This window comes from Dipteris shenzhenensis, chromosome 9 (genome assembly GCF_047967505.1).
Source record: "Dipteris shenzhenensis isolate YYH24624 ecotype China chromosome 9, Dip_SZ_1.0, whole genome shotgun sequence".
NCBI lineage: Eukaryota > Viridiplantae > Streptophyta > Polypodiopsida > Gleicheniales > Dipteridaceae > Dipteris > Dipteris shenzhenensis.
This window is the reverse complement of record NC_141604.1, coordinates 31,045,349-31,068,739: the sequence shown is the minus strand read 5'-3', so window position 1 is coordinate 31,068,739 and position 23,391 is coordinate 31,045,349. Positions and strand designations below refer to the sequence as shown.

The window sequence follows — 23,391 nt, the reverse complement described above, 5'->3', positions numbered from 1 at the left end:
TTTAGGTAAGTGGAGAGCTTGATAGTTATCGGATTTAATGTGATTGCTTTTGTTCATCTTGAAATGTGACAGAGGTTTGCACTGGAACAAGCTGGGGTAACAGCAGTTGTAGTTGAGGCTTTTGACATCAACGACACTGCAAATGATGTGTATGAGTTCAATTTTGGCCACCGCCCCAACCAAGTAAGGAGAATGATCAAGAATTTTCATGTGATTCTATACTGTGGAACTTTTGCCATGTTATGACTTTCTTATTTTCATTTGCATATATTTTAATACCACATATTAGCTGCTATATCAATTTGCAGCTGATACCAAAATGTGAGTTAGTGAAGTGGGCATTTGAGTGTAGTTATCGTTGCTTTCCTGGAAGTATGCTGAAAAATGGAAAGCTCATACCTGCACAAATGGCTTAATGATTTACGTGAAGAATGCTTTGAAGGTAGATCTTTCAGTTCATAAAAGGAAACATGTTTAAAATTTTAAATGATCTGCAAGCTGGTGTAACAGCTGGTCCTTACAAACGTTTTCAACTTGTGCTATACTAGGCATGAATCTTTTTCAATATTGTCAAGGGAATAGATACTCTTATCGTCATATATTTGATCGAGACACCAACTTCACTAATAATTGTTGGTATGCCTTATTCAAAATTTTAGTGAAGTTTTCTTCTTCAAACAAATTGAAACCAGCCTCAACAATGTAAAGGGTGGTAGGATTCACTTAATTACAGCATACACAATAACTTGACAAGTAAATATGCACCATAGAACAAATCACAAGGGAGCTAGAGCGCTCCTACTCAAAAACAAGGACACCGATTGGCCCCAAACATTGGCGCCCCTTCCAGTATTTATTTACCATTCATTTGAAGCCAAGCGGCTGATTACAAAGGTCTTTGGGAAGCTGCACCATAGGCAAACCAACACCTGCAGACTCCCCGTCCAATCCACCCTATAATTCCCTGCTCAACTTCAAACGCTGAACGGCATCCAATCACTAGATAATCCTGTATCCTTAGCCAACCAAAGCATGCAACAGAGACCCCAATAGCATCCACTGTCTGAGCCACACCTGCAATCGCACAACCAAGTGCCCAACCAGCCTCACACAACCAAGTGCCCAACCAGCCAAACACGGCTGAACAACTGCAAGACAAAGCCCTCAACAGCTAAACTCTGGTGCAATCAATCGACAAAGCACTTCCCAACGGGTTGCCTCAATCTATAGCCTCTCCGGTCACTGCCCAACAGCATAAATCAACCTTTCTTTGCGAGGAAAGAAACCCAAACGCAATAACTAGCCAGCAACCACGGCAAAAGCAGGCAAAAACAAGCCTTCTTCTACCCAAAAAGGTCACCCGGGCTGGAAAACCCTAGATTCTGTAGAGAAAAGCTGATTCTGCCCTGGCACAGCCCCAAGAGCCGCTTTGAAGCGAACACCCACGCCTAGAAAGTTACCAAAATCAGCAGCAACACCCAGAAGTCTCCAGAAAACAGATCGCAATCTTCCTTGCAGAGCCTGGTTTTCTTGGGACAGCCTGTCAGCTTGGAAACACTTGGAAATAAATCGCAGTTTCTTGTAGCAGCTTGGAAACATATGGAAACAGACCCAGAACAGGACGCAGTCACTTGGCACAGCCTGGAGGACGTGGAAGTGAAATCGCAATCTGCAAAGGATACCCTGGCTGAAATCACAATCTGCAACAGGCTCCTGGATCAGGTGCGATTTCCTCTGGCAGGCCCTGGATTCACTAGTACTGGCCTTGACTGATGACGATTTTCCCTAGCAGGCTTTGGAAGCTCTTGGTAAAAGGAGATTTTTCTCTAGCAGCACCTGGCAGGCTTTGGTAGCTCACATTTGATGATTTGGCTCCTTCTGGAATTGATTTGTCCTTTTGAGCCCAAAAGAAGAGCTTTGGGCTCTTTTTGGAGTCTTGTGATAAATTAGCAAATTTTAATTGCACCACTCTTTTGGCCCCCCTGTTGCACACTTTGGCCCTAGGAATTAATTACCTAGTAACTGGGCACACATTCACTATTTCCAAGGGCACACTAGGGAATTTTGAATCCCCAAGTCCCGCCCCATGGCCGGACCCTCGTGTCCCAGAGGCTCAAGGTAGTCTCGCGCAAATTACGGGAGTCGCAAATCAAAAGTCCCATAATTTCACATCCTCGTGATAGACCCCCCCTCTTGAAAGAAGGCAAACGTCCTCGATTGCCTACAAACCAAAACAAAAAGAAGTAATAGCAATGGAAAAATCAAAAGAAAATGAAGTAATCAAAGCTGAAATAGAAAAATAACCAAATAATCAAATCTAAAAGGCAGCCAACAATGCCATCAACAGATCAACCAAGTCTGAAATGGGAGCGACCCAACAGACCAACCAAACCTAAAAGGACAGTGTACCAATGCCGCCAACAGGTCAACCAACAGTGAATATGTATCTGTAGAGCCATGGTAATAAATACATAATACATTGCACATAAGATGCATCATAACCAATTGACTAGTACACCAATCATAGAGGCCCTCACAGTGAAGATACTATCAGCAACCAGTACCTCAGGTGAAACCAAAATGCAACACCAAGTGTCTTCTAGGATACATGAGCGGGTCTGCACAACAGGAATGGAAGCGCTAACTCCCCCCCTGTGCATCAGGTAATGCTACAGACACCTGGCGCTCTGCTGAACCTAAATGAGTGCCACGTAAAGTGGGCTCCAACTGAAAAGCCTCAAAATAAAGCTGTAACATATGAGGAGTATCTGCCAACTCGTCCTCGTCCATCCACTTCGCATGCAATGATGAATAGTAACAAAGTTTCACCAAGTAGGGTCGTGCAACTTTACCTTTTACCTTCCTTTCCCTATGTGCCCGAATTTGCTCGGGTACAAGGGTCTCATCCAAGTCTTCCACCTTTGGCTGGATCCTTGAAGGCACATCACCTTGAAAAGGCTTAAGGAGACTCACATGGAAAGCATTGTGAATATTCCAATGATCAGGTAACTGTAAGCGAAATGCTACATCATTAATCTGTTGAGTTACCTTGAAAGGCCCATAGTACCTCATACTTAGCTTAGGGAATAGCCGAGTATGACCCCGTGTACTTTTCAGCCCCATAGTACCTCATACTTAGCTTAGGGAATAGCCGAGTATGACCCCGTGTACTTTTCAGCCTTGCTTTCTGAAAGTGCAGCAAGACATATGACAATGTCATGCCTATGCTTGTTCGTTGCCTTTTTTTGCTTCTCCTGTGACTTTTGCAATGCTTGCTTCACCTTCTGATAAGCTATGTCCAAGCTCTCCACATACTTATCAGCTTTAAAAATTTTATCTTTTGTCTGCAAGATGGGTGGAATCTTACGTCGGCCTTCCACTATCTCAAATGGAGCTTTACCTGTGGAAGAATGTACCGTGTTATTGTATGCATACTCCACCAATGGTAAGAACTTCTCCCATTGTGACTGGTGCTTCGAAACATAGCATTTCAGCAAATCTAGAGCTGTGGAATTAGCCTCCTCTGATTGCCCATCGGTCTGTGGATGAAAAGCAGAAGAAAATAGGAGAGTAGTGCCCATATTCTCAAAAACTCTTTGCCAAAACAAACTGGTCATGTGCGGGTCTCTATCACTCACAATGGACTTTGGCATACCGTGGTACTTGAAGATATTCTGCATGAATAACTTCGTCATATGATCTGTCCTAATCTTCTTCCGTACAGGAATGAAGTGCGCCTGCTTGCTGAAGTGATCAATGATCGTCCATATTCCATCATTACCTGTAGGTGTCCTCGGCAAATCAAAACTAAAATCCATGGCTATGCTCACCCATGGTCCATCGGGTATGGGCAAAGGACGTAACAGTCCAGGAGTCTTCCTGTGATCATACTTCACCTTCTGACAGGTTAGGCATGTGCGAACATACTCCTCAACATCACGATGCAACGTAGGCCAATAAAAGAAATGCTCCACCGCCTTAACTGTAGCATCAATACCTCAATGTTGTGCATACGGTGGATCATGACATTCTCTCATGACCTTCTGCCTTAGCCGCTTAGTTACACACAACCTGCCATGCATCATCATAAACCCATCCTTAAGCACATAATGCTCGTGCCTTTGTCCATTATTCAGCTGGTCATATATTTTAGCAAATTGCTCATCCTCCACATAGTAATCCTTCATTACATCCAACTCATTGTGATAAGCAATTGTCACAGCTGGAACTTGTGGCTTCCTGGACAAAGCATCTGCAACCACATTCTTCTTGCCCTCAACATGTACAATCTGAAAATGAAACATTGACAAGAAGTTTGCCTACCTCATGTGCTCCTCGGACAGCTAGCTGTAATATGCGACTCTCATAAGCTACAGGATGCCCATCCTGTGTGAGGACTGCTCCAATACCATTTTTACCACAAGCATCGGCATGCACATAAAACAACTTCCTCAAGTCAGGCAAAATCAGCACCCGATCTATTGTAAGCTTGTGCTTCAACTCCTCAAAAGAGTCATTCTCCGCTTGTCTCCACTGGAAAGGTCTTTCCTTCTTGGAAAGCGCATGCATAGGGGCTGCAATTTCTGCAAAGTGACGGATAAAACGACTGTAGTAGGAACACAAACCCAAAAAAACTATGAACCTCGTGCAAATTCTTTGGTTGTGGCCAACTTAGTATCGCTTCCACTTTAGCTAGATCCATACGAGCCCCATCCTTGGAAACAATATGCCCCAGAAATGAATCTCAGCCATGAAAAGCTCACTCTTTTTGGGGTTTATGAACAACCTCTGCTTCCTGAGCTCAGCGAACACAATTGCGAGATGCTTCCGATGCTCCTCATCTTTCGAAAACACAATCATGTCATCAAAGAATGTACCCACGAAGGCTATGTGGTCTCGAAAGATCCTGTCCATCATATGATTGAAGGTGGCAGTTGCATTAGTGAGTCCGAAAGGCATAACCAAAAACTCATACAACCCAAAAGAAGTCCTGAAGGCCGTCTTATGCACATCCTCAGGACGTATGCGAACCTGATGATACCCACTCTTCAAATCAATGCGGCTGAAAACAGCTCCCCCCTTCAACCTATCCAGAATATCATCTATCTTGGGTATAAGGGAGCGATTCTTAATGGTGATCTTATTCAAGGTGCGGTAATCAATACACATATGCCAAGAACCATCCTTCTTCTGAACCAACAAAATTGGAGAGCATTAAGGCGATGAACTTGGCTCAATCAGCCCCTTCTCCAAAAGTTCACTTACCTAACTCATGATCTCCTGCTACTGTGCCGCACTAACTCTGTAAGGTGGTCTATTGGGTGGACTACTGCCAAGTATGATGTCAATCCCATGGTCCTCTGGCCTTTCGGGTGGAAGCTCACTAGCCAATTGATTAGAAAAGCAATCTGAAAATTCAGTTAGAAAAACAGCCCTTTGCTTTTCCAAATGGGAAACATTATGCTCTTCATTTACAGGGGGTATCTCTCTAGGAAAAACCATGTATGCAGAAATATGACTTTTCATTATAGAATTAATGGCAGAAGCCGTTACAATTGGGATAGACTCCCCTTTTAATTTTGCATGCTCTAGTGTCATGACTGTGGTCCACTCTATCTCCCCTCCTCAACGATGGGAGAGGGACATCATAAAACTAGAGATAGAATGCTGCTGGTTGCCTGTGGGCGTAGTCCTGGGCTGTCTCCTGGTCACAGCTCTACGTCTAACAAGGACAACCGTGACGCGTGTCGGTTGGGCTCCCTCTCTAAACAAGGAGGGAATGTCACTAAGTAGAATTTGTGCGTGCCTGAGCTGTCGTCCTTGGTTCAGATCCCGATCGCGTCTAGAGTATGTAGAGTGGGAGCCTATATGGTCTGGCTGGAAGAACTGGGTGATCATGCTCCGAGAAGAGTCTACCAGGGTATGCTCTTCCTGTCTCTGTGATCGAAGTAGGTGCTCATGATGTCTGACTACCTCATGAATAAATGTGGCAAAGCATCTTTGATAGGAACTGAGATAACTGTCCGGAGCTCTCTCTGAATAGAAAATAGAAGCATTCCCAGATCTCATAGTACATTGGGCATCTGAAAATGAAATGCTTACATAAGGTGCATACATGTCTCTCCCTGGGTAAACCCATAGAAGAGGACAATGCTAGCCACGGCAATTTTCTGCGTCTAGAGATACAATCCTCATATGCCCTGACTCGATATAGGTAGGTGATGACCTGAAATGCTGAAATGCTGCATCGAGCTGCACTGGAGATGATCCAAACGATTTGGTGAGAACTGACGCCTTAGTGCGAATCATCCGTGACAACATGAGTACCTGCTCCATGTGAGCCCACTCAGTATTTGATAGATCTAGCCCCCAACAAGGGCTGCCATACATCCCCGTTGGTCGGACCAAGGAGTCAAAAAGTAAGCACTTGGTCCGAGGGTCCTGAAAGTGTGAGTGGAAGCACTGCCTCTCTAGTCTAGCCAACGAGGCGTGCCCTCTGCCTGCACTGCTGGTCTCATGGTGAAAATAGGTCCGGAGAAGATAACGCCCAAGTATGTGTATGACGAGACAATCTCGACCGGTGACCCATCTAAGGTAAATTGCTCCCCAAAATGTATTAAGATCATAACCTTGGTTTTACCAAGGTTGACCTTCAAATCATGCGACTCACAAAAGGACTATAGTTTCAAGTGCTTTTTCTTGGTCTTACTATAAATAAGGATATCATCTAAAAATACTACAGCATATTTCCCTAATTATGTCCCACCTATATCCCCCTTTCGGCATCAAGCATATCCAGCTTCGACTCATGGACTGTGGGAGTGACTTAGAGTCAAAGATCTCGTGACAGGCAAGATGAAAAGACATACTGATGTGCTTCCAGAAGATCAAGAAGAAAGTCGAGGTCAAGCCATCTTCCCCTGGGCACTTCTGAGGGGGGAGGGCCTTGAGTGCCTCCCTGAGCCCTTGGTCAGCCTCCAAGAACCTGCCTCCCTTTGCCTGAAACAAATGTCGATAGAAAGCTGTGGTCATCTCAACGATCTCCTAAGGGTCTGAGTGCATCTGTCCCTGAGCATCCTGCAGCCTCTGCAAGTGAGTTTCTGCTGAGCGTGGCCCGGTAGTTTGAAAGAATTGCTTGGTCATCCTATCCCCCTATTGGACCCGTTTGTGAGTCATACTTAACTCGGCTTTGCAAACCTCATGTCCTGTAAAATGAGTCTCCTAGCCTCATGACGGTCTCGAAGGCAGTGAGAGTCAGGGTTGTGCTCCCTGAGTCTCTCAATGGAGGCTAGATTGCACCTCAGCGCTCTCTTCCGCTCCTGAAGCGCATGTCTCTGACGCAAGCCCTGTGATTGAAGCTCCTCACTACTCTAAATCGCATTTGCATCCCAAGCCCATCCCTCAATTGGTCTGTCAGCCGGGTGGCTGCCATATTGAAGCCACTGCTTGCTGTCCTCCTCCTGTAAAAGGCTATCTGGGATGCGGATCCCATTTGGGGAAGTCTGGTACGGGGCTGCTATAGGAGAAGTACTGCCGGGAAGTGGTCTAACATGGTGGTACCTGCCAGGATGTCGGTAGAACCGCCCTTGTGCAATGCCCAATCCCCTACGTAGAATCTGTTTAGGCGCTTCTGCGGCCCATCTTGTCTCCACTAGCCAAAGGAAAATTGTGGGCTGCCTGAGACCCCCGTGAACTTTGCCTCTCGCTAGGGATCCGCCCCTGTGACCGCGAAGATGAAATGTTCCCAGGTGCTCCTCTTTGCTGTTGGCATATCGGAGAAGGAAGCACCTCCTTGCTTGTCCTCCCCGTGCTCTAGATTGTTGAAGTCGCCTCTAACAATCCAAGAGTCCACCTCTGGAAGGCACTCGGAAAGTCGCCTCCAAAAAGTTGGGCGGTGCTAATGACAAGCAGTTGCATAAATGTTTAGGATCCCAATCCTAGCCTTACCAGCCCGGACTCCCATCCAGACTGTACGCCCTCCAATGAGAGCTCTTTGGTAAAACCTCCAAGGCAACTGCTTGCAAGATTGAGATGCAAACTCCTCCGCTCCTGCCTACTACCGGGGACCAAACCTCTAGGTCTTTGCCTGGCAAGAGGTGATGCTGGCATCCGTTCTCCGCCGCTGAGAACATACGTTCCTGAATCATAAGAAAATCCACTGTTCGGCCAACCACTGCCCTCTACAACTCCTGTTGAAATTACTGAGGCTGATTACGAGCATGGTCAGGAGCCCGTGCATGTTCCAACTCACCATGGTCCAACTCACGGGGAGGGGAAAGCAGGAAGCAAGGCTTGCTTGTGAGTGGGAGCCTGCTCAAGGAAAATTTCCTTCTGCGACTTTGATGGGGGTTTGGATAGCGAATAGTCCGTATTTGTCTGCTGGCGTACCAGAGTGGCGATCGGCTCCCCGCCTACCTTCCGTGTCCAAGTGCACCATAAAGAAGATGTCCACCCCAAACATCTCAATACACTTTAGGAGTGGCCATTAGTGCGCCTGATCAAGCTTTGCCTCGGGTGGCAGTCTGATCACTCCTACTGCTAGGCCACAGACCAACTTCTCTAGCGCAAAGCCCAGCTGAAAGTTAACTTCTGCACCATGGGCTCTAGCCATAGGTCCAGACCATGCGGACCCTTCCACTCGTCCATCATGCACGATAATTGATCGCCCAGCATGGCATCAAACATTGCTGGAGTCCACTTGTCCACCCTTGTGGAAGTGAATTGGAAACTCCACGCTGGGCGTGTGTGGGAGCCCACTGCACTGATCGAACCCCCTTTCTGGGGCTGCAAGTTCAGAAGTGTCACCTCCAAAGGCAAGGGAAGTGGGGCTTGATGATGAGACCATGCTCTGATATCCTCAGAAAGTCGTCATGATAGAACTGGGTCTTGATGGGGAACTCCTGATCCCCCCCCCCCCCAAGCCCGAGAGACGGTCTAACCGTATGGTACGGTTAATCTCATCATGTGGAATGAGCTCCGGTGGTGCATCCATGCTGCACTAAAAGGGGGGGAGCCTATCCATCTGGATAACGTGGCTATCAAACCATGTCAACACCTGTGCATACCATGCTGTATCAAAACCTCTCTCTGCCAGTCGTCGGGATGACTCCAATGCCATTCTCGGTAGTCTCCACTGAGGTAGGGCCCAAACTCTGTGGAGAAAAGTCACGGTCTGTGGAGAGAGAGCCCCTATGGGGTAAGTCGGTTCGGGGGGGTGTTGGACTTGGACCTGAAGCCCAAAGGGAGCACAAATAGGGGGATAACTGTTGGCTACCTCTATTTCCCTCCCTCTTCTTTCCCTCTTTGTGGAAAGGAATATTTTTTCTACAAGACTAAATAGATTGGCTGCTGAGAGATACAACAAGTACATAATGCTTGTACTTTTCAGGCTGTCCCATAGATGATGATTGGTCCCTTGTGACTACTTTGATTTCCATTTTTCTTTATTTGTCTCTTCATCCCCCCAAAACAGGAAGAACAACAAAAAAAAAAAAAAAAAAGACAAAGATAAAAGGGAGAACATAAGATTCACCTCATGGGAAATAAAACATGGTAGCACATATTAAGGAGTTCTGCTGCATAGATGAATACATTTTTATTCATTTTATCACTTTTGTATCCTGCTTGAAAAATGCTCTTTTATGAGTGTGCAGTCTTAGAACTTGACATTTGGAGAATGGATGTAAAGCTTAAAGTGTTACCTTCGCCTGAAACAGGGGAATATTCAGCATCTTACAGCACAGGAACTTGACAGCTATAACGCGGATGCCTGGTTTTTGTCTCCTCCATGTCAGCCATACACCCGTCAAGGTATGCACATGAAAGTGTGTTTCGATTATAAAATTTCTAATTCTAGAAAATTTATACAAGGGAGCATAAGAAATGATTGAGCTAGCTTGAGGGACAGTTCCTTAAATGTTCTATGAACTGCCCTGCTATTAATATAAGACCAGGCATCAGGATAGGCTCTATGACTTTAAAGCATAGTCATGGAAGATGAAAAACATTAAATTTCTTATAGTGGACTGGTTCCAAAGGCTAGCCCACTATAAGTTGGTCTTTAGGTGGCTCTGCCTTCTTTAGAGCATGCCATCTTTGTTTTTTGGGCTTTGGATGATCATTTTGGTGCAGTACAGTACTTAAATTCTAGAAGATCATCCCAAATGTTGCAGCCGCTAAGAAACAAAGGGAAACCTTTCTCAAAATGCATCCCTGGTCTTGCTGCTTCCTTTGTGAATCAATTGTTTTTCTGGCAGGGTGATAGTATTTGTGCAAATGTAATTGCGTTAAATATAGCTTTGTCTCTAGAGAACAATTGATGGTGCTCTTCAGTAAAAACATTATTGTGTGTGTATCCATGTTAATGTAATCTTTTATGCTAAAAAATGAGCTACATGCAAGTTACAATTGAAGTTTACACGACTTATTTACATCAAATTAGTTTAGTGTTTGCAAAGTCATTTGTGGCTTACTGGTTGCCATTCTTTGAGCATGTGTGAAGTGCAGGTGGTTTTCCAACTGGTCTATCATTGATTTTTTTAAATTTTGTTGCGGAAACAACAGCTTCTCAAACCATTGACATTGTTTCTGTAGATTTTGATAGGCACTGTCCTAATATAACGTCTGAACAATTGTTTCTACTATCGATGTCAATTAAATACATAGTATTTCATCTAGTTTCGTATACAATTGCTGTAGAATTATCAACATTTGAGGGTGGTCCTCCTCACCTATAGTGAATCCTAGGAATTACTTTCAGACAAGTCATTAAAAACTATGCCTATGAGTAGCAAGATGGGCAGATTTGAAAAAATGGAAGAGGCTGCTAAGCTAATTTTCTATCGGACGGTGGTCCATCAGATTTAGTGAGCACCATAGAAGATGAAACGTAGGGTTTCCATCAGGTATGACTGTCTACCAGATCTTGCATCCATCTTTAGGTGCCTTCATGGTTTTATTTCCAAGGGAGGAGTTTGGTTAACCTAATCAAGGTTAGGTTAAGTAGGTTGAAGCTTTGACCATATCCAGATAAGTGAGAATGCGAAACATGTGTAGGAGTCGTGCTGTGAACTTTGCAAGTATGATATCGTGTGGAATGCACCCCTTCCCACGGATTGCATGTGCATTGTGAAAGTCTCATAACTTGTAGTCTCTCAAAACTGCCCTATCGGTCCCCATGAGATCCCCCCCCGGGCGTATAGTGCCACTAGTCTGACCAGCGAGTCAAAGAGCAGGGTTTTCGTATGCACATGCTCGAAATGAGCCTTAGAACAGACTCTTTAATTGAGTGAGTGAAGCATGTTCCCTGGTCGGCTACATGCTGAACAGGGGGTCCTTTGAAAATGCATCCAAGGTACAATTAAGATGTTACAACGTGTTGACATATTCTAATTGCCCCATGGTTTCAAAGTGTTGCCTTGTTTAATTAGACAAACTCAACAAAACTTGAAACGAGAAATGCAGACTCAAATGCCTAAGCATGCTCTTGTGTGTAACAGAATTTAGCACAATACGACTTGAAATTAAACATGCTCCAAGGCATTGTTGGAACCATTTTAAATGATAGAAATGAACGCTATATGTAGGTGCCAATATGGGGCCCTTCTTCCCTCAACCTCATCAACATATGGCGTGATATCATCCACACCCCTGCAGGTTGATTGGGAGCAGGTCACAGAGGGATCTAGGAAGAGAGCAGAAAAGCAGGAGCCTTTTTGCAAGGCATGGCCTACAAGCATTTGTAACACTCTCATGGATCGAGGACTACGCTGGTTGTATAGCTCCCCCACCTTGGTTCTCGGCAATGGTTCCTAGGACATTTTAGGCATGTTGCATGATATCGGTCCCCATGTTGCATAGCAGCCAGCTAGCCCCCTTTTGATGTCAAATCTCCCATGTATCACTGATCTGTATCATTTACTCATTTTTCAAATAGAAGGCTCTTTTCTTTTCGGGAAATAAAGTAATAGTAAGTCCTTACACTATTGATTACCATCCTACTATTGCAAAGTAAAGAATTCAACTCAAGGGAAACTCAATGCAAGATTAGGCACTCTCTGATGTTGTACTGAATGGAGAGCTTGACAACAAAACTTCAATGTACTGCAAACTGGGTGCATGTAAACTGAACATGATAATTTGGCAGATAGTATAATGCTAGCAAGGACGGTAATTGATGTTGTGAAGCATATAAGCTCTTGCCACTAGGCATGCTAGCTGATACTAACTGAGCATGCTAACTATGCAAACTGAGTACGCTAATTGATGCAGACCAGCATCTAGTTGATGCTTACTGAGCATGCTAACTGATGTAACTGGCCATGCGAACAGACGTAGACTGAGCATGCTAAGTGATATTATTGGCATGCTAACTAACACAAGCTGAGCATGCTAACAGATGCAAACAATGCATATAGGCTGCTACTAACTAACCATTCCTTACTGATGCTATTTGTGCTCATAACTGAGCATTGTGGCTCTGATAAACAACTGTGCAGATCATAGATGCTATCCATGTTGGGGTAAAGGCACATTGCCTCCCTTTAAAAGTTATGACCCCTATGATTAAGACAGTCATAGGGTGAATCCCTAATCCTAATAAAACTCTTGAGTTTGTGGTGTGGCTCAACACATTTCACACACCCACACTTCCTTGTGTCTCTCTCTCTCTCTGTCTCCATTGTTCCACTCCCTCTCTCTTTCCCTCACAAGTGGTATCAGAGCCTCTACCTCTCCCTCTCATTTCGGTCTACCCCTCCCTCTACCCCTTCCTCTCCCCTCGGGCCTCGTGCCCTCTGGCAGCGGTGTGCGAGCAGGGCGCGGCAGCAGCAAGCAGGGCGCCGCCACCCGCAGCAGGTGCGCAACCCGCCGCGCGCAGCAGGCACGCACGCAGCCACAGCAGCAGCAGCAGCTAGCTGCTGCTAGCTGCGCACCGCACAGCACCGGCGGCCGCAGCCAGCGCACGCAGCGCGCAGCACTGGCCACGTGCAGCCCGTTGACCGGCTGCAAGGCAGCAGCCGCGATAGGTACGGCCGTCCGTACCGGCTGTACGGAAGCCGTACAGGCAGCCGTACCGTACCAGGTGTACGGACGTGGCCGTACGGACACCGCAACAAGCAGGTACAGGTCGAAATCTTTTTTTTGGGGATCCGTGCCCTCGTAGGTACAGGGTACAGTAGGTATCCTGCGTAGGTACAGAAGGTACAGCAGGCACAAATTTTCTTTTGGGGGAAGAAGGAAAAGAGAGAGCACTTTGCTCTGCATTCCCGGAAATTTTCAGTTCTACAACTGTGTGTTTGAGGTATAGCAAGTACACTCGTGTCCCTCGTGCTTGAGGTGACTAGTGCCACAGTGTGTGGTGGTTGCACATTTATTTTGTTTCGGGAAGGTCAGATGCCTTGATTTTGCAGAGGGCTTTTGTGCTTTTGCTTAGTGAAAATCTCAGTTTTTTGGGTGACAATTTCATAGGGCTTTTGCCTGGCAGTGTATGCCTTGAGGCAGTGTGGAGCCAGGGTGCCCACATTGGTCTTGTTTCCGCAGTGTACTCGGTGACATTTCTTGCAGGTCACATTCTGTGTACGACACTTTGAAAATCTCAGTTGAGCCACGCTTGGCCAGGGCGCATCGAGTTTACTCGGTCCCTAACTGTCCATCGTTGACAGTGCTCAAAAGATTTTCTTTTTCGGTGTTTGTACGTTGGGATCTGTGTTGCCATTGTGCACACAGGCAATTTATGCATTACTTTGTCAGGTGAGTGCCAGGAGAGCGCTGTTTTTTTTTGTATGCTACCTCAGTGTTGAGGTGTTTTTCACTTGGTACAGGTGTCAAATCAAGGGGCTTTTGCCCAGATTTTGCTTGTGAGCACTTGAATTACTGTTTGAGACCTTCAGATGCCTTTTATCCCCTTGGCAGAAGGGTGATTGCTTGGGATTTGTCCCATACTTTGTTGCAGGTTTGTGACAGGCTGAGGTGTTTGGAGCCTTTTTCAGTGGACAAAACAGTGTATGACAAGCGGTTTATGCATATAAAATCAGTGCAATACCTCATCTGAGGTGGGAGAAGTGTCAAGGACAGCAGTGTTTTGTGCTTCGTCAGATGATGATGCACTGATAAAGCACTTGTGGAACAGCTGCAGCATTCTGAAGTTACTGTTTTATGCCTATTTGAGCACGGTACAGTGTGTCAGAAGGTACAGTGACTGGAGGGAAAATTTTCTGTTTTGCTGCAGATTTTTTGACAATAAAAAACAGCACTATTGTGAGTGCTCCTGGCTCTTGATAGAGCAGGTTTTCTGAGAAATCAGAATTTTATTTAGTTATTTTTTGACTTATAGGGAGTCAGGCACTTTCCTTATCTGATATGGCATTAGGGGGAAGTGAATCTTCAATACTGAACATAAATAAATTGGAAGGGGCACACAATTATGCATTATGGGCAGAACAATGTTTGAATGTACTTCTGCTAAAGAAGATTTCTAAGCCCATAAGGGTGAAGGGTGTCAAGCCATCAGGGATGGCAGATGATGAGTGGGAGGAGCTGGAGCACCGCTTGATCTAGTGCACACTGATTTGTGTGAGATGCCACAGCTATCACTAGGGGGTGCAAAGTATTTCATTACTTTTATTGATGATGCCACACGCAAAGTGTGGGTCTATTTCTTGAAGCATAAGAGCGATGCCTTAGATGCTTTCAAGAAGTTTGTCGCTCAGGTTGAGAATCGGACAGGACGCAGGCTGAAATGCCTCAGATCCGATAATGGGGGTGAGTATGTGTCACATGCTTTTGTACAGTTTTGCGAAGCTAAGGGCATTAAACAGGAACTCACAGCCCCTCATAATGCATCTCAAAATGGTGTGAGTGAGCGGATGAATCGAACTATTCAGGAGAAAGTTCGATGTATGTTTTGGAGTTGAAAGTGCCAGAGGAGGTGTGGTCTGGCAAGCCACCTTCATATAAGCACTTACGTGTGTTTGGCTGCGAGTGCTTTGCTCATGTACGCAAAGAACTGCGCACCAAACTGGAGCCAAAGTCTTTCAAATGCATCTTCATGGGTTACGGTGACGAAGGTGAAATGGGGTTCAGGTTATGGGATCCTGTCAAACGGAAGATTATACGCAGCAATGACGTCATCTTTAAAGAGGATTGTGTACACAAAGAACCCGTGCAACCTGTGGAATACAGGAGGGTTGTTTATGATGATGTCGGACAGCAAAGAATGCCCATTAATATGCAGCAGCAGGCTGCTGTAGATAACCCTGTTCAAGAGGGTATACAGGCTGAAAATCAGCCAGACAATTTCGCCAATGATGCACCACTGGATATGCCAGCAAATGGCGCTGTAGAACAGCCAAATATGGTGGTACAGCCACCCGTCATGCATGACGAACAGGCTAGACAGCAGCCTAATCCGGAACATTTTGTTAGGAGGAGCACCCGTGTACAACGACCTCCTGACAGGTTTGTTCCAGGAGCCAATAATGTGGCTGATTTTATCATGCTGACAGATTGTGGTGAGCCTTCCAGCTTCAAGGAAGCTATGGGAAGAACAGAGAAAAAGAAGTGGGAGCAAGCCATGCAGTCAGAAATGGACTCCCTACTTCAAAATGATACATGGGACTTGGTGCAGCTACATGCAGGCAGAAAGGTTTTGCCGTGCAAGTGGGTTTACAAAGTCAAAGTGGATTCAAATGCTTTACTGAGGTATAAGGCCAGATTGGTTGCCAAGGGATTTAAGCAGGAGAAGGGCATTGACTTTGATGAGATCTTTTCCCCTGTAGTCAAGATGACTACTTTGAGAGCAGTGTTAGCTCTTGTTGCTCATGAGGACATGGATTTATGTCAGATGGATGTGAAGACTGCTTTTCTTCACGGAGATCTCCATGATGAGATCTATATGAGTCAGCCAGAGGGATATGTTGTTAAAGGGAAAGAGCAGCTTGTGTGTAAGCTCAAGAGGAGCTTGTATGGACTCAAGCAGGCGCCAAGAGAATGGTACAAGAAGTTTGATGCCTTCATGCAGTCCCAAGGGTATCATAGGTGTGAGACTGATCACTGCTTGTACACCAAACGGGCAAAGGATGGCAGTTTGATGCTACTCATTCTATATGTGGATGACATGCTGATTGCCAGCAAATCTCAGCAGGAGATTAGTGCTTTGAAGAAACAACTGCATAAGTCTTTTGACATGAAAGACTTGGGTGATGCAAATCACATTCTTGGTATGCGGATTATTCGTGACAGGTCCAAGGGACTTTTGTTTCTGTCACAGAAGGAGTACATTGACAAAGTACTGCAGAGGTTTAAAATGGAGGGGGGGAAGTCTATTAGTACCCCGTTGCCTCCACATTTAAAACTCAGCAGTAAGGACAGTCCCAGATCAGATGATGATAAGGCTGAAATGGCCAAGGTTCCGTATGCATCTGCAGTTGGTTCTTTGATGTATGCCATGGTTGCCACTCGTCCGGATATTGCTTTTGCGGTGGGAGTCATCAGCAGGTATATGGCAAATCCAGGCAAGCGGCACTGGGAAGCAGTGAAAGGCGTCTTGAGGTATCTCAAGGGTACCAAAGACTTGTGCATATGCTATGGTAGGCAGGATGCATTGGTGCATGGTTTTACAGATTCAGACTATGCAGGGAATGCAGATAACCGGAAGTCTACTACCGGTTATCTTTTCACATTTGCAGGAGGTGCTATATCATGGGTGTCTCGGTTGCAGAAATGCATTGCACTGTCAACCACTGAAGCTGAATATGTTGCAGCCACTGAGGCTTGCAAGGAAGCAATATAACTTACTCGGCTGGTGGGAGATTTGGGCATTACAGGAGATATGCCAGTTTTGCATTGTGATAGTCAGAGTGCTATCATGTTGGCAAAGAATCCGGTCTTTCATCAGAAGACCAAGCACATAGATGTGAAATACCATTTCATTAGGGAGGTACTGGAAGACAAGCGGCTTGAGCTTGTGAAGGTGCATACTGATGATAATCCTGCAGATTTGCTCACTAAGAGCTTGCCTACAGAGCGGTTTGCACATTGTCGCCACATCATGGGATCAGGATGAGACCATTCTTATTTTATGGTCTTGTATACAGTAACTGTATATTGCTGTATTTTTATTCTTTTCTCCCCTTTAGGCACATTGGCCTTTAGGTGGGAGGTTGTTGGGGTAAAGGCACATTGCCTCCCTTTAAAAGTTATGACCCCTATGACTGTCGTAAGACAGTCATAGGGTGAATCCCTAATCCTAATAAAACTCTTGAGTTTGTGGTGTGGCTCAACACATTTCACACACCCACACTTCCTTGTGTGTCTCTCTCTCTCTGTCTCCATTGTTCCACTCCCTCTCTCTTTCCCTCACAATCCAATTATGCTAACTGGTGCCAATTGTGCTCAAACTAATGCTAACTGAGTGACTAACTGTTATTAACCGTGCACATTGCCGAGGCTGACCAAGGACCCAAACTGATGCTAACTATGTACATAGATGAGGGTGTTGAAGCACACAAACTGAAACTGTGCACAAACCCAAGCATTCAAGTCAAATAGATGGCATTTCATACTTGATGGTTCTTTTAGTCTGAGTAGTAGCTGTTCCATTCCTGGGACAGCTATGAATGCTCATTCAGTTACTGTTACGAACTCAGCTTACTATTGGATTTAAAAAATCCTGCAAGGAATTGAAACGTCAGAAATTCATATATCACTATCAACTTATAGTGAGGGGGTGATAAAGTTTGGGCAATTATTTTGTCTAAAAAATATTTTAAAATCCAAAACTAAAAAGGGGGGAATGGTTTGGAGTGGGCAAAAAGGGGGGATAAATAAGAGGGAGGTTAAATGGAAGTGTGTGTGTGTGTGTGTGTGTGTTCCAAACAACCAAAACTGCTTCCGAAAGGAATTGGATGGAAAATGAGCTCGAAGCTTGTCATCAATCTGAGAAAGAGAGCCGTGCAAGAGGACAGGTCCAAGACAGATGCAAGACTGTCTCTCGCGCATGAGAGCAAGTGGGGCAAGTTGAGGAAGCAATGCGCCTGGTGGCCAAGAAAGATCCTACGTATAAAGCCCAACCAAAGAGCACCATAGGAAGACTCTTTGCTTGAAAGGGAGTTTGCTGCTCCATATGCGCCAAAGAGAAGTTCTCCACCAACAAAGGGACTTATTCAGATGCCAAAAGTGATTTTCATGGTCCTGAATCCAAGGCCGTGGAAGCAAGAAGTGATATACCTTCTTGGCAGAAAGATCTGCAAATGAAAAGGAGGAGTAACATGGAGTCTCATGATCAAACCACCAATCCAGCAAGGGGAGAGTAGAAGTATCCCATACCTTCATTATTTATTATAGGGTTACAATATCTCAATAATGTTCTTTGAATCTTGGTTGACAAATATTTCCATAGTTATACTCGCATATATATGCAGGGGCCTAACTTTTGATCTGTCACTAACTTTTGCTCTTCTTTGAAGGTGTCAGGTTTGCAGAAAGATGCAGAAGATGCAAGGGCTCTTTCTTTCTTGAAGTTACTGGATGTACTTTCTTTCATGTTGAAGCCTCCAACACATCTGTTTGTGGAAAATGTTGTAGGCTTCGAGGTGATTAACTCAGCAGATCATGAAAGTCATCTTTAATTTTGATGATGTGTTTCTGCTTTATGTCAATCTGTAATTCTGTTTTACTGGTTTTTGGTGTAGTGCTCTGTCACTCATGAGCGGCTTGTTAAAACTTTGGAAGAGACAGGCTTTCTAATCAAGGAGTTCATTTTGACTCCCCTTCAGTTTGGCATCCCTTATTCTCGGCCTCGTTATTTTTGCTTGGTAAGCAATTTTAAAGCAGGTTTAAATGATGAAATGGAGGGCAGTATTTTTTCTTGAGGTGTGTGAAGGGCTTCAATTGGGAAACTTTTCATATGGATTTGCAGGCAAAAAAACTTCCAGATTGTTTTGTATACCCTCTGTCAAACAGACGACTACTCTGCAAGCGAGGCCCTGTAGCATCATCTTTTTCAGAAACAATGGGGGCAAAGGCGGAGCCATATGAAGTTAATGCAGAGCATTTGCATCAGTACTCAAATTCTCATGAACCAGAATTAGACTCAAAAGTCTCTTGCAAACCTATCTCTAACTATTTGGAATTTGACCAGATTGTGAAAAAAGATGTGATCACAGTTTGTGCATGTGATTCAGTTGAAGAGCATAATATGAAATCCGATAACTGTGATCATACAGAATTTTGCTCTGCACCCATAGGAAGCAAAGAACAAAAGTTGAGAAAGGAAGAAAATGACACGTGGTCCTGTTATAAGGTTCCTGACTCTTTGATAGACCGATGGGGAGATGCGTTTGGTATACTTTCCCTGCCTGATTCTGTCTCTTGGGTGCTCTCATGCTTTACTGTAGCTTAAATATGTTTAAAGGCACTTAGGACATCTTCTGCTAATGGTTGATATGTTAAGCTCACAATTCTTGTTCTACATATGCTAGCTTTGTTGAGCATCTGCTAGTTTTCCTTAAGCATGAAAGTTGCAGGTTTCATACGATCCTCTATATAGGCATACCAATCTGTTCTGGGTTTTAGAAATGCTGGTTATGCAGATAGTTTCTTATACAACCAGCCTATGTATGCAAAACTGTATTGAGTTTCAGATTGATGATGGGTCTTCGTGCTCGTTTTCCCAAGATTGCGTTTGGCAAGTAGTTTTGGTTGTTTGGCAAGCATGCTGCTATGCCGGACTATGATCACTTCTTCTCCTACTGTCACCATTGGGCTCTCCGGTGGTGGTATCGTGCTCGTACCATTCAATGGTATGAGCACTCTGTAATGGATGTCTTTCCCTATTTCCGATCTTCTTTGTATCGGTCTCTTCAGGATGCTCATTCCCATGGAGACCTTCCCTCGGGCCCAGTCAGAAGTCTTTTATTACTGCTTCTAGTTTTGAGTAGTAGCTGATCCGCTTTGATCAGCTATGAATGTACATTTTTCTGAATGAAATGTCTCATTAGAAAAAAAATTGTGTGCGCGCACAGGAGAGAGCTAGAGGAGACCAAGTGTTTGCTGCAGGGTGCGCCCTCTCTGTGATGTGAGCCCTTCCGGGGTTTCTTTTTCCTGCACCGACCTGCTTTTGACCGTCTGCAGGCTTTTGTTGGTCTGCATGCAGCCCATTCATGGGGCTCTTTTCTGGTTGCGAACATCTCCTCTTCAGCTACTCCTTTCTATGTGTCTTGCAGATCCCTTCATGCTGCTCTTCTCCCTTTTTATTGCCTTCTCTTCTTTCTTTTTTCCTCTGTCCACTAGGGGTGTTTGTCTGTGGGTCTGTGTGTATGTTGGATGGGCTGTCCTTTCAGTTCTTGAATCGTTTTGGTGTAGACAGTTTCTCTGTTCATTTTCGCCTGACAGTGACCCCTTTTTATTCTCTTTTTTGAGTTGGGTTTTCTTGCTGTTCGCTGCATTTTGGGTGCTGCTCATCTGGTACTGCTGTTTATAGTTCCTGCTGTGTATACCTCCTTTCATATTGGAGTTCTTAGACTGCGTGCAGTTTGCTTTGTGTATAGCAGGTATCAAGACTTTCTATCACAGGATGGCTGGTTCCCAGCTGGACAAGACTTACAGCAGAGAAAAGAGATTTACACAATAAATAGCAGAAGCATATAATGGGTCAGGATGATCTTATTCATGTCTCCCATGAGACTCAGTTGGTTTTTGATGTGGTGCATGAGGGCTTTGAAGACACAAGGAAGGATCTTGCCCCTACGGTGGGCATTATGGTGGAGGTTGATGAGATTGTGGATCCGATCAGGGAATATGCCAAAAATGAAGTTTTTATATTTTTCCCAGATTGGATGCCTATCGCAGTTGAGGTGGCACATTGACTGATGTGGCCTTTGGGAGGATGCTTTATGCAACTAGGGGGGTTCTTTGAAGTAATTATGACAGGTGAACAGTATAAGCAAATAATTCTGGAGCATTTTCCTCTGTATTATGGACAGTAGATGGCACATATATTGCCTTCGTCCCCCACGCGAGATTATCCATAGTTGATTAGGCATCATTGCCCGGTTTGGGTAGAGGTTGTAGATTTCGCTCAATATCTGGAAAGCTTTTGCCAAAAACTTCAGCCTTGTTTGGTAAGGTGGTGCGTCCACCCTGGCACAACATGGGAATTCAAATATTTTTTGCATCTTATGGGACACGGATGTCCCCACGCCAGAATCCTGTTCTATCACTTTGAATAATGTTGCAAGGGGCAGTGCTTTTTATAAGCTTAGGTGGGTCTATTTGCAGTTGCTACCTCCAGGCTCAAAAATAAAATCAATAAACCAGCCACCAATGTCACGGATAAAAGAAAGGTCAAAGTCCCTTCTGTTGGTAATGGTTATGCTCAATTACCCACTTCAGCCTGGGCCAAAGGAAAAAAACTTTGGCTGAGGGTTGGCAATCCCCTAGGAAAATAGTCTTAGCTAGGAGGGCTCATCCATGGACAGGTGCATCATCCATGGGCATACCACAACTGAGAACTCTGACTTGGGCTGTAGTGATAGCGACTCGTACTCTTTTCCTGGAAGGTAAAGTTGTTATTTCTTGGCCCACGGGATTTGGTGTCACGTCAGGATCAGGTCTTGGATCGTGATGAGGACCTGAGGTTGACATGTAGTGTTTATAGTTTCTGTGACATGGAAGGAATTTCATAAGATGTCCAAGAAACAATTTCTCAAATCAAATTATGTCGACAACAGTCACCCCAAAAAAGTGCTGGAAGCTGAATTGCTGGCATATGATAATAAAGTGTGGGAACTCCATGATATGAATTTATTAGCACCATTTGCACCAAACATGTGGTTATTTCTAGTTGTATCTTGTTGAATCCTCAAAAGCAATGAAAGTGGAAGCAAAAACGCAAGCACAAAGCTTTTTAAATGTTTGACTTACAATGTAGAGGGGTTAGTGATCTACGAAAATGGAAGATTGTATGGGCTTATGTCGAGATTTTAGCCCAATAAAATGGCCTTTTAGGAGCATAATCAGCATCGTTATGCAGGCTAGGCGAGGCATTTTGCAGGATATGACATTTTGTATGCTGGTGACCATGCATTTTTTGGAGTTGTAATTCTTGGGAAACATGATTTGCAGCCTGCTGTGGCTTTCAATGACCGGGAAGGTCCATGGATTGTTATGCAATGTCTTTTCCTTTGAGTTTGTGTTGGTCTATGCTGATGCCCCACAATTATTTTTGTGTGGGGATTTCAATAATGCTTTGCAGGCAGCAAATAATACATGTGATCATACTCATATGCTAGCCTCTGAGCGTTTCCAATGGACTCAACTATTACTCCAGTTTGGTCTTGTTGACCTTCGGAAAGAGACATAGGCTTTCTCTTGGGCTATACTTCAGCATAATGTTCAGTTAACTTATCGTGCCCAACTAGATCGCTGGTATATGCTTAATGTGCATCAGTATGATGCATTCACTTATAATTTGTGGGCTGGTTATGCTTTCCTGCATTTGGATCATGCTCCACTTTAGTTACAGATGTCTTTTTATGACATTCTTTGCATGATAGACAGCCGGATAAAAGGCTGCTTATTATAAGAAACAGCAGTTATTTACAGCATGAGGCATGTAAAGACATGGCAATCATGCTCCTCTTTGGGTACACTGCCACATAGAAATCGAATTTGCATGGACTGCCTTTGTTACTCGTATGCAGCATGTCATCCATGAGTATGGCAAAAATTACAAGCACACTCTTCGGGAGGATGTTGTCAAGGCTAAGAGCACGTGTCAGGAATTGACAGAAATCAGGCACCTTTGGGAATTATCTCTTATTGAGGCTACTTGTCTATATTAGGCTATATATATATATATATATTTCCTAGGTTAAAAAATGGGAAACCTGAGCAATGCAGAGGGCTTTCACAAATAAGGGCTGCTCCTCCAAGGGTTTTTTTAAAAGCTTGCACGATAAGAGGCAAAGTGAAAATATTTGCATGGTTAAAAGTGAGGATGGTAATGGGACTCATTCAAGAACACAGCTTGCTCAGGGATGTGTTTTTCACTTTGCTAAACAATTTGGGAATGTTGTTCCTTTGTCACATGATGTAAGCTCAACACTGCAAGAACTCCTGCGACATGTTAGTCCAATTTTATCTTCTCATCATGGAAAATGGAAATCAAATGAAAATCCCCAGGTTGGGATGGTCTCAACATGGAGTTTTTAATGCAATATTGGGACGCCATTTCACCTACATTACTATATATGGTGAAACATGCTGGGAAATCACAACAGATGAAACCACTCTGTGCTTTTCAACAGTTCACATAAAGGGTTTTAAAGACTGTTTTTACAGAACTCTCAAATGCACATGGATACAAGTTGGATTGGAGTTTGTGAATGATAA

At 44.4% G+C, this 23,391-nt stretch overlaps 1 protein-coding gene across 3 annotated transcripts in view; it reads left to right on the top strand.

Moving 5' to 3' along the window:
* DNMT2 (DNA methyltransferase-2) overlaps positions 1 to 23,391 on the top strand; it is a 79,213-nt gene that overhangs the window by 4,447 nt on the left and 51,375 nt on the right. For 2 of the 3 annotated variants that reach the window (XM_087379009.1, XM_087379008.1), the window contains exons 2-6: positions 73 to 183; positions 9,717 to 9,810; positions 18,472 to 18,590; positions 18,690 to 18,812; positions 18,917 to 19,340. In XM_087379009.1, the coding sequence (XP_087235135.1) occupies positions 73 to 183; positions 9,717 to 9,810; positions 18,472 to 18,590; positions 18,690 to 18,812; positions 18,917 to 19,340 (871 nt within the window). Of the gene's footprint in view, positions 1 to 72; positions 184 to 9,716; positions 9,811 to 18,464; positions 18,591 to 18,689; positions 18,813 to 18,916; positions 19,341 to 23,391 lie in introns of those variants that run through there. The other variant, XM_087379010.1, reaches the window with a different exon arrangement.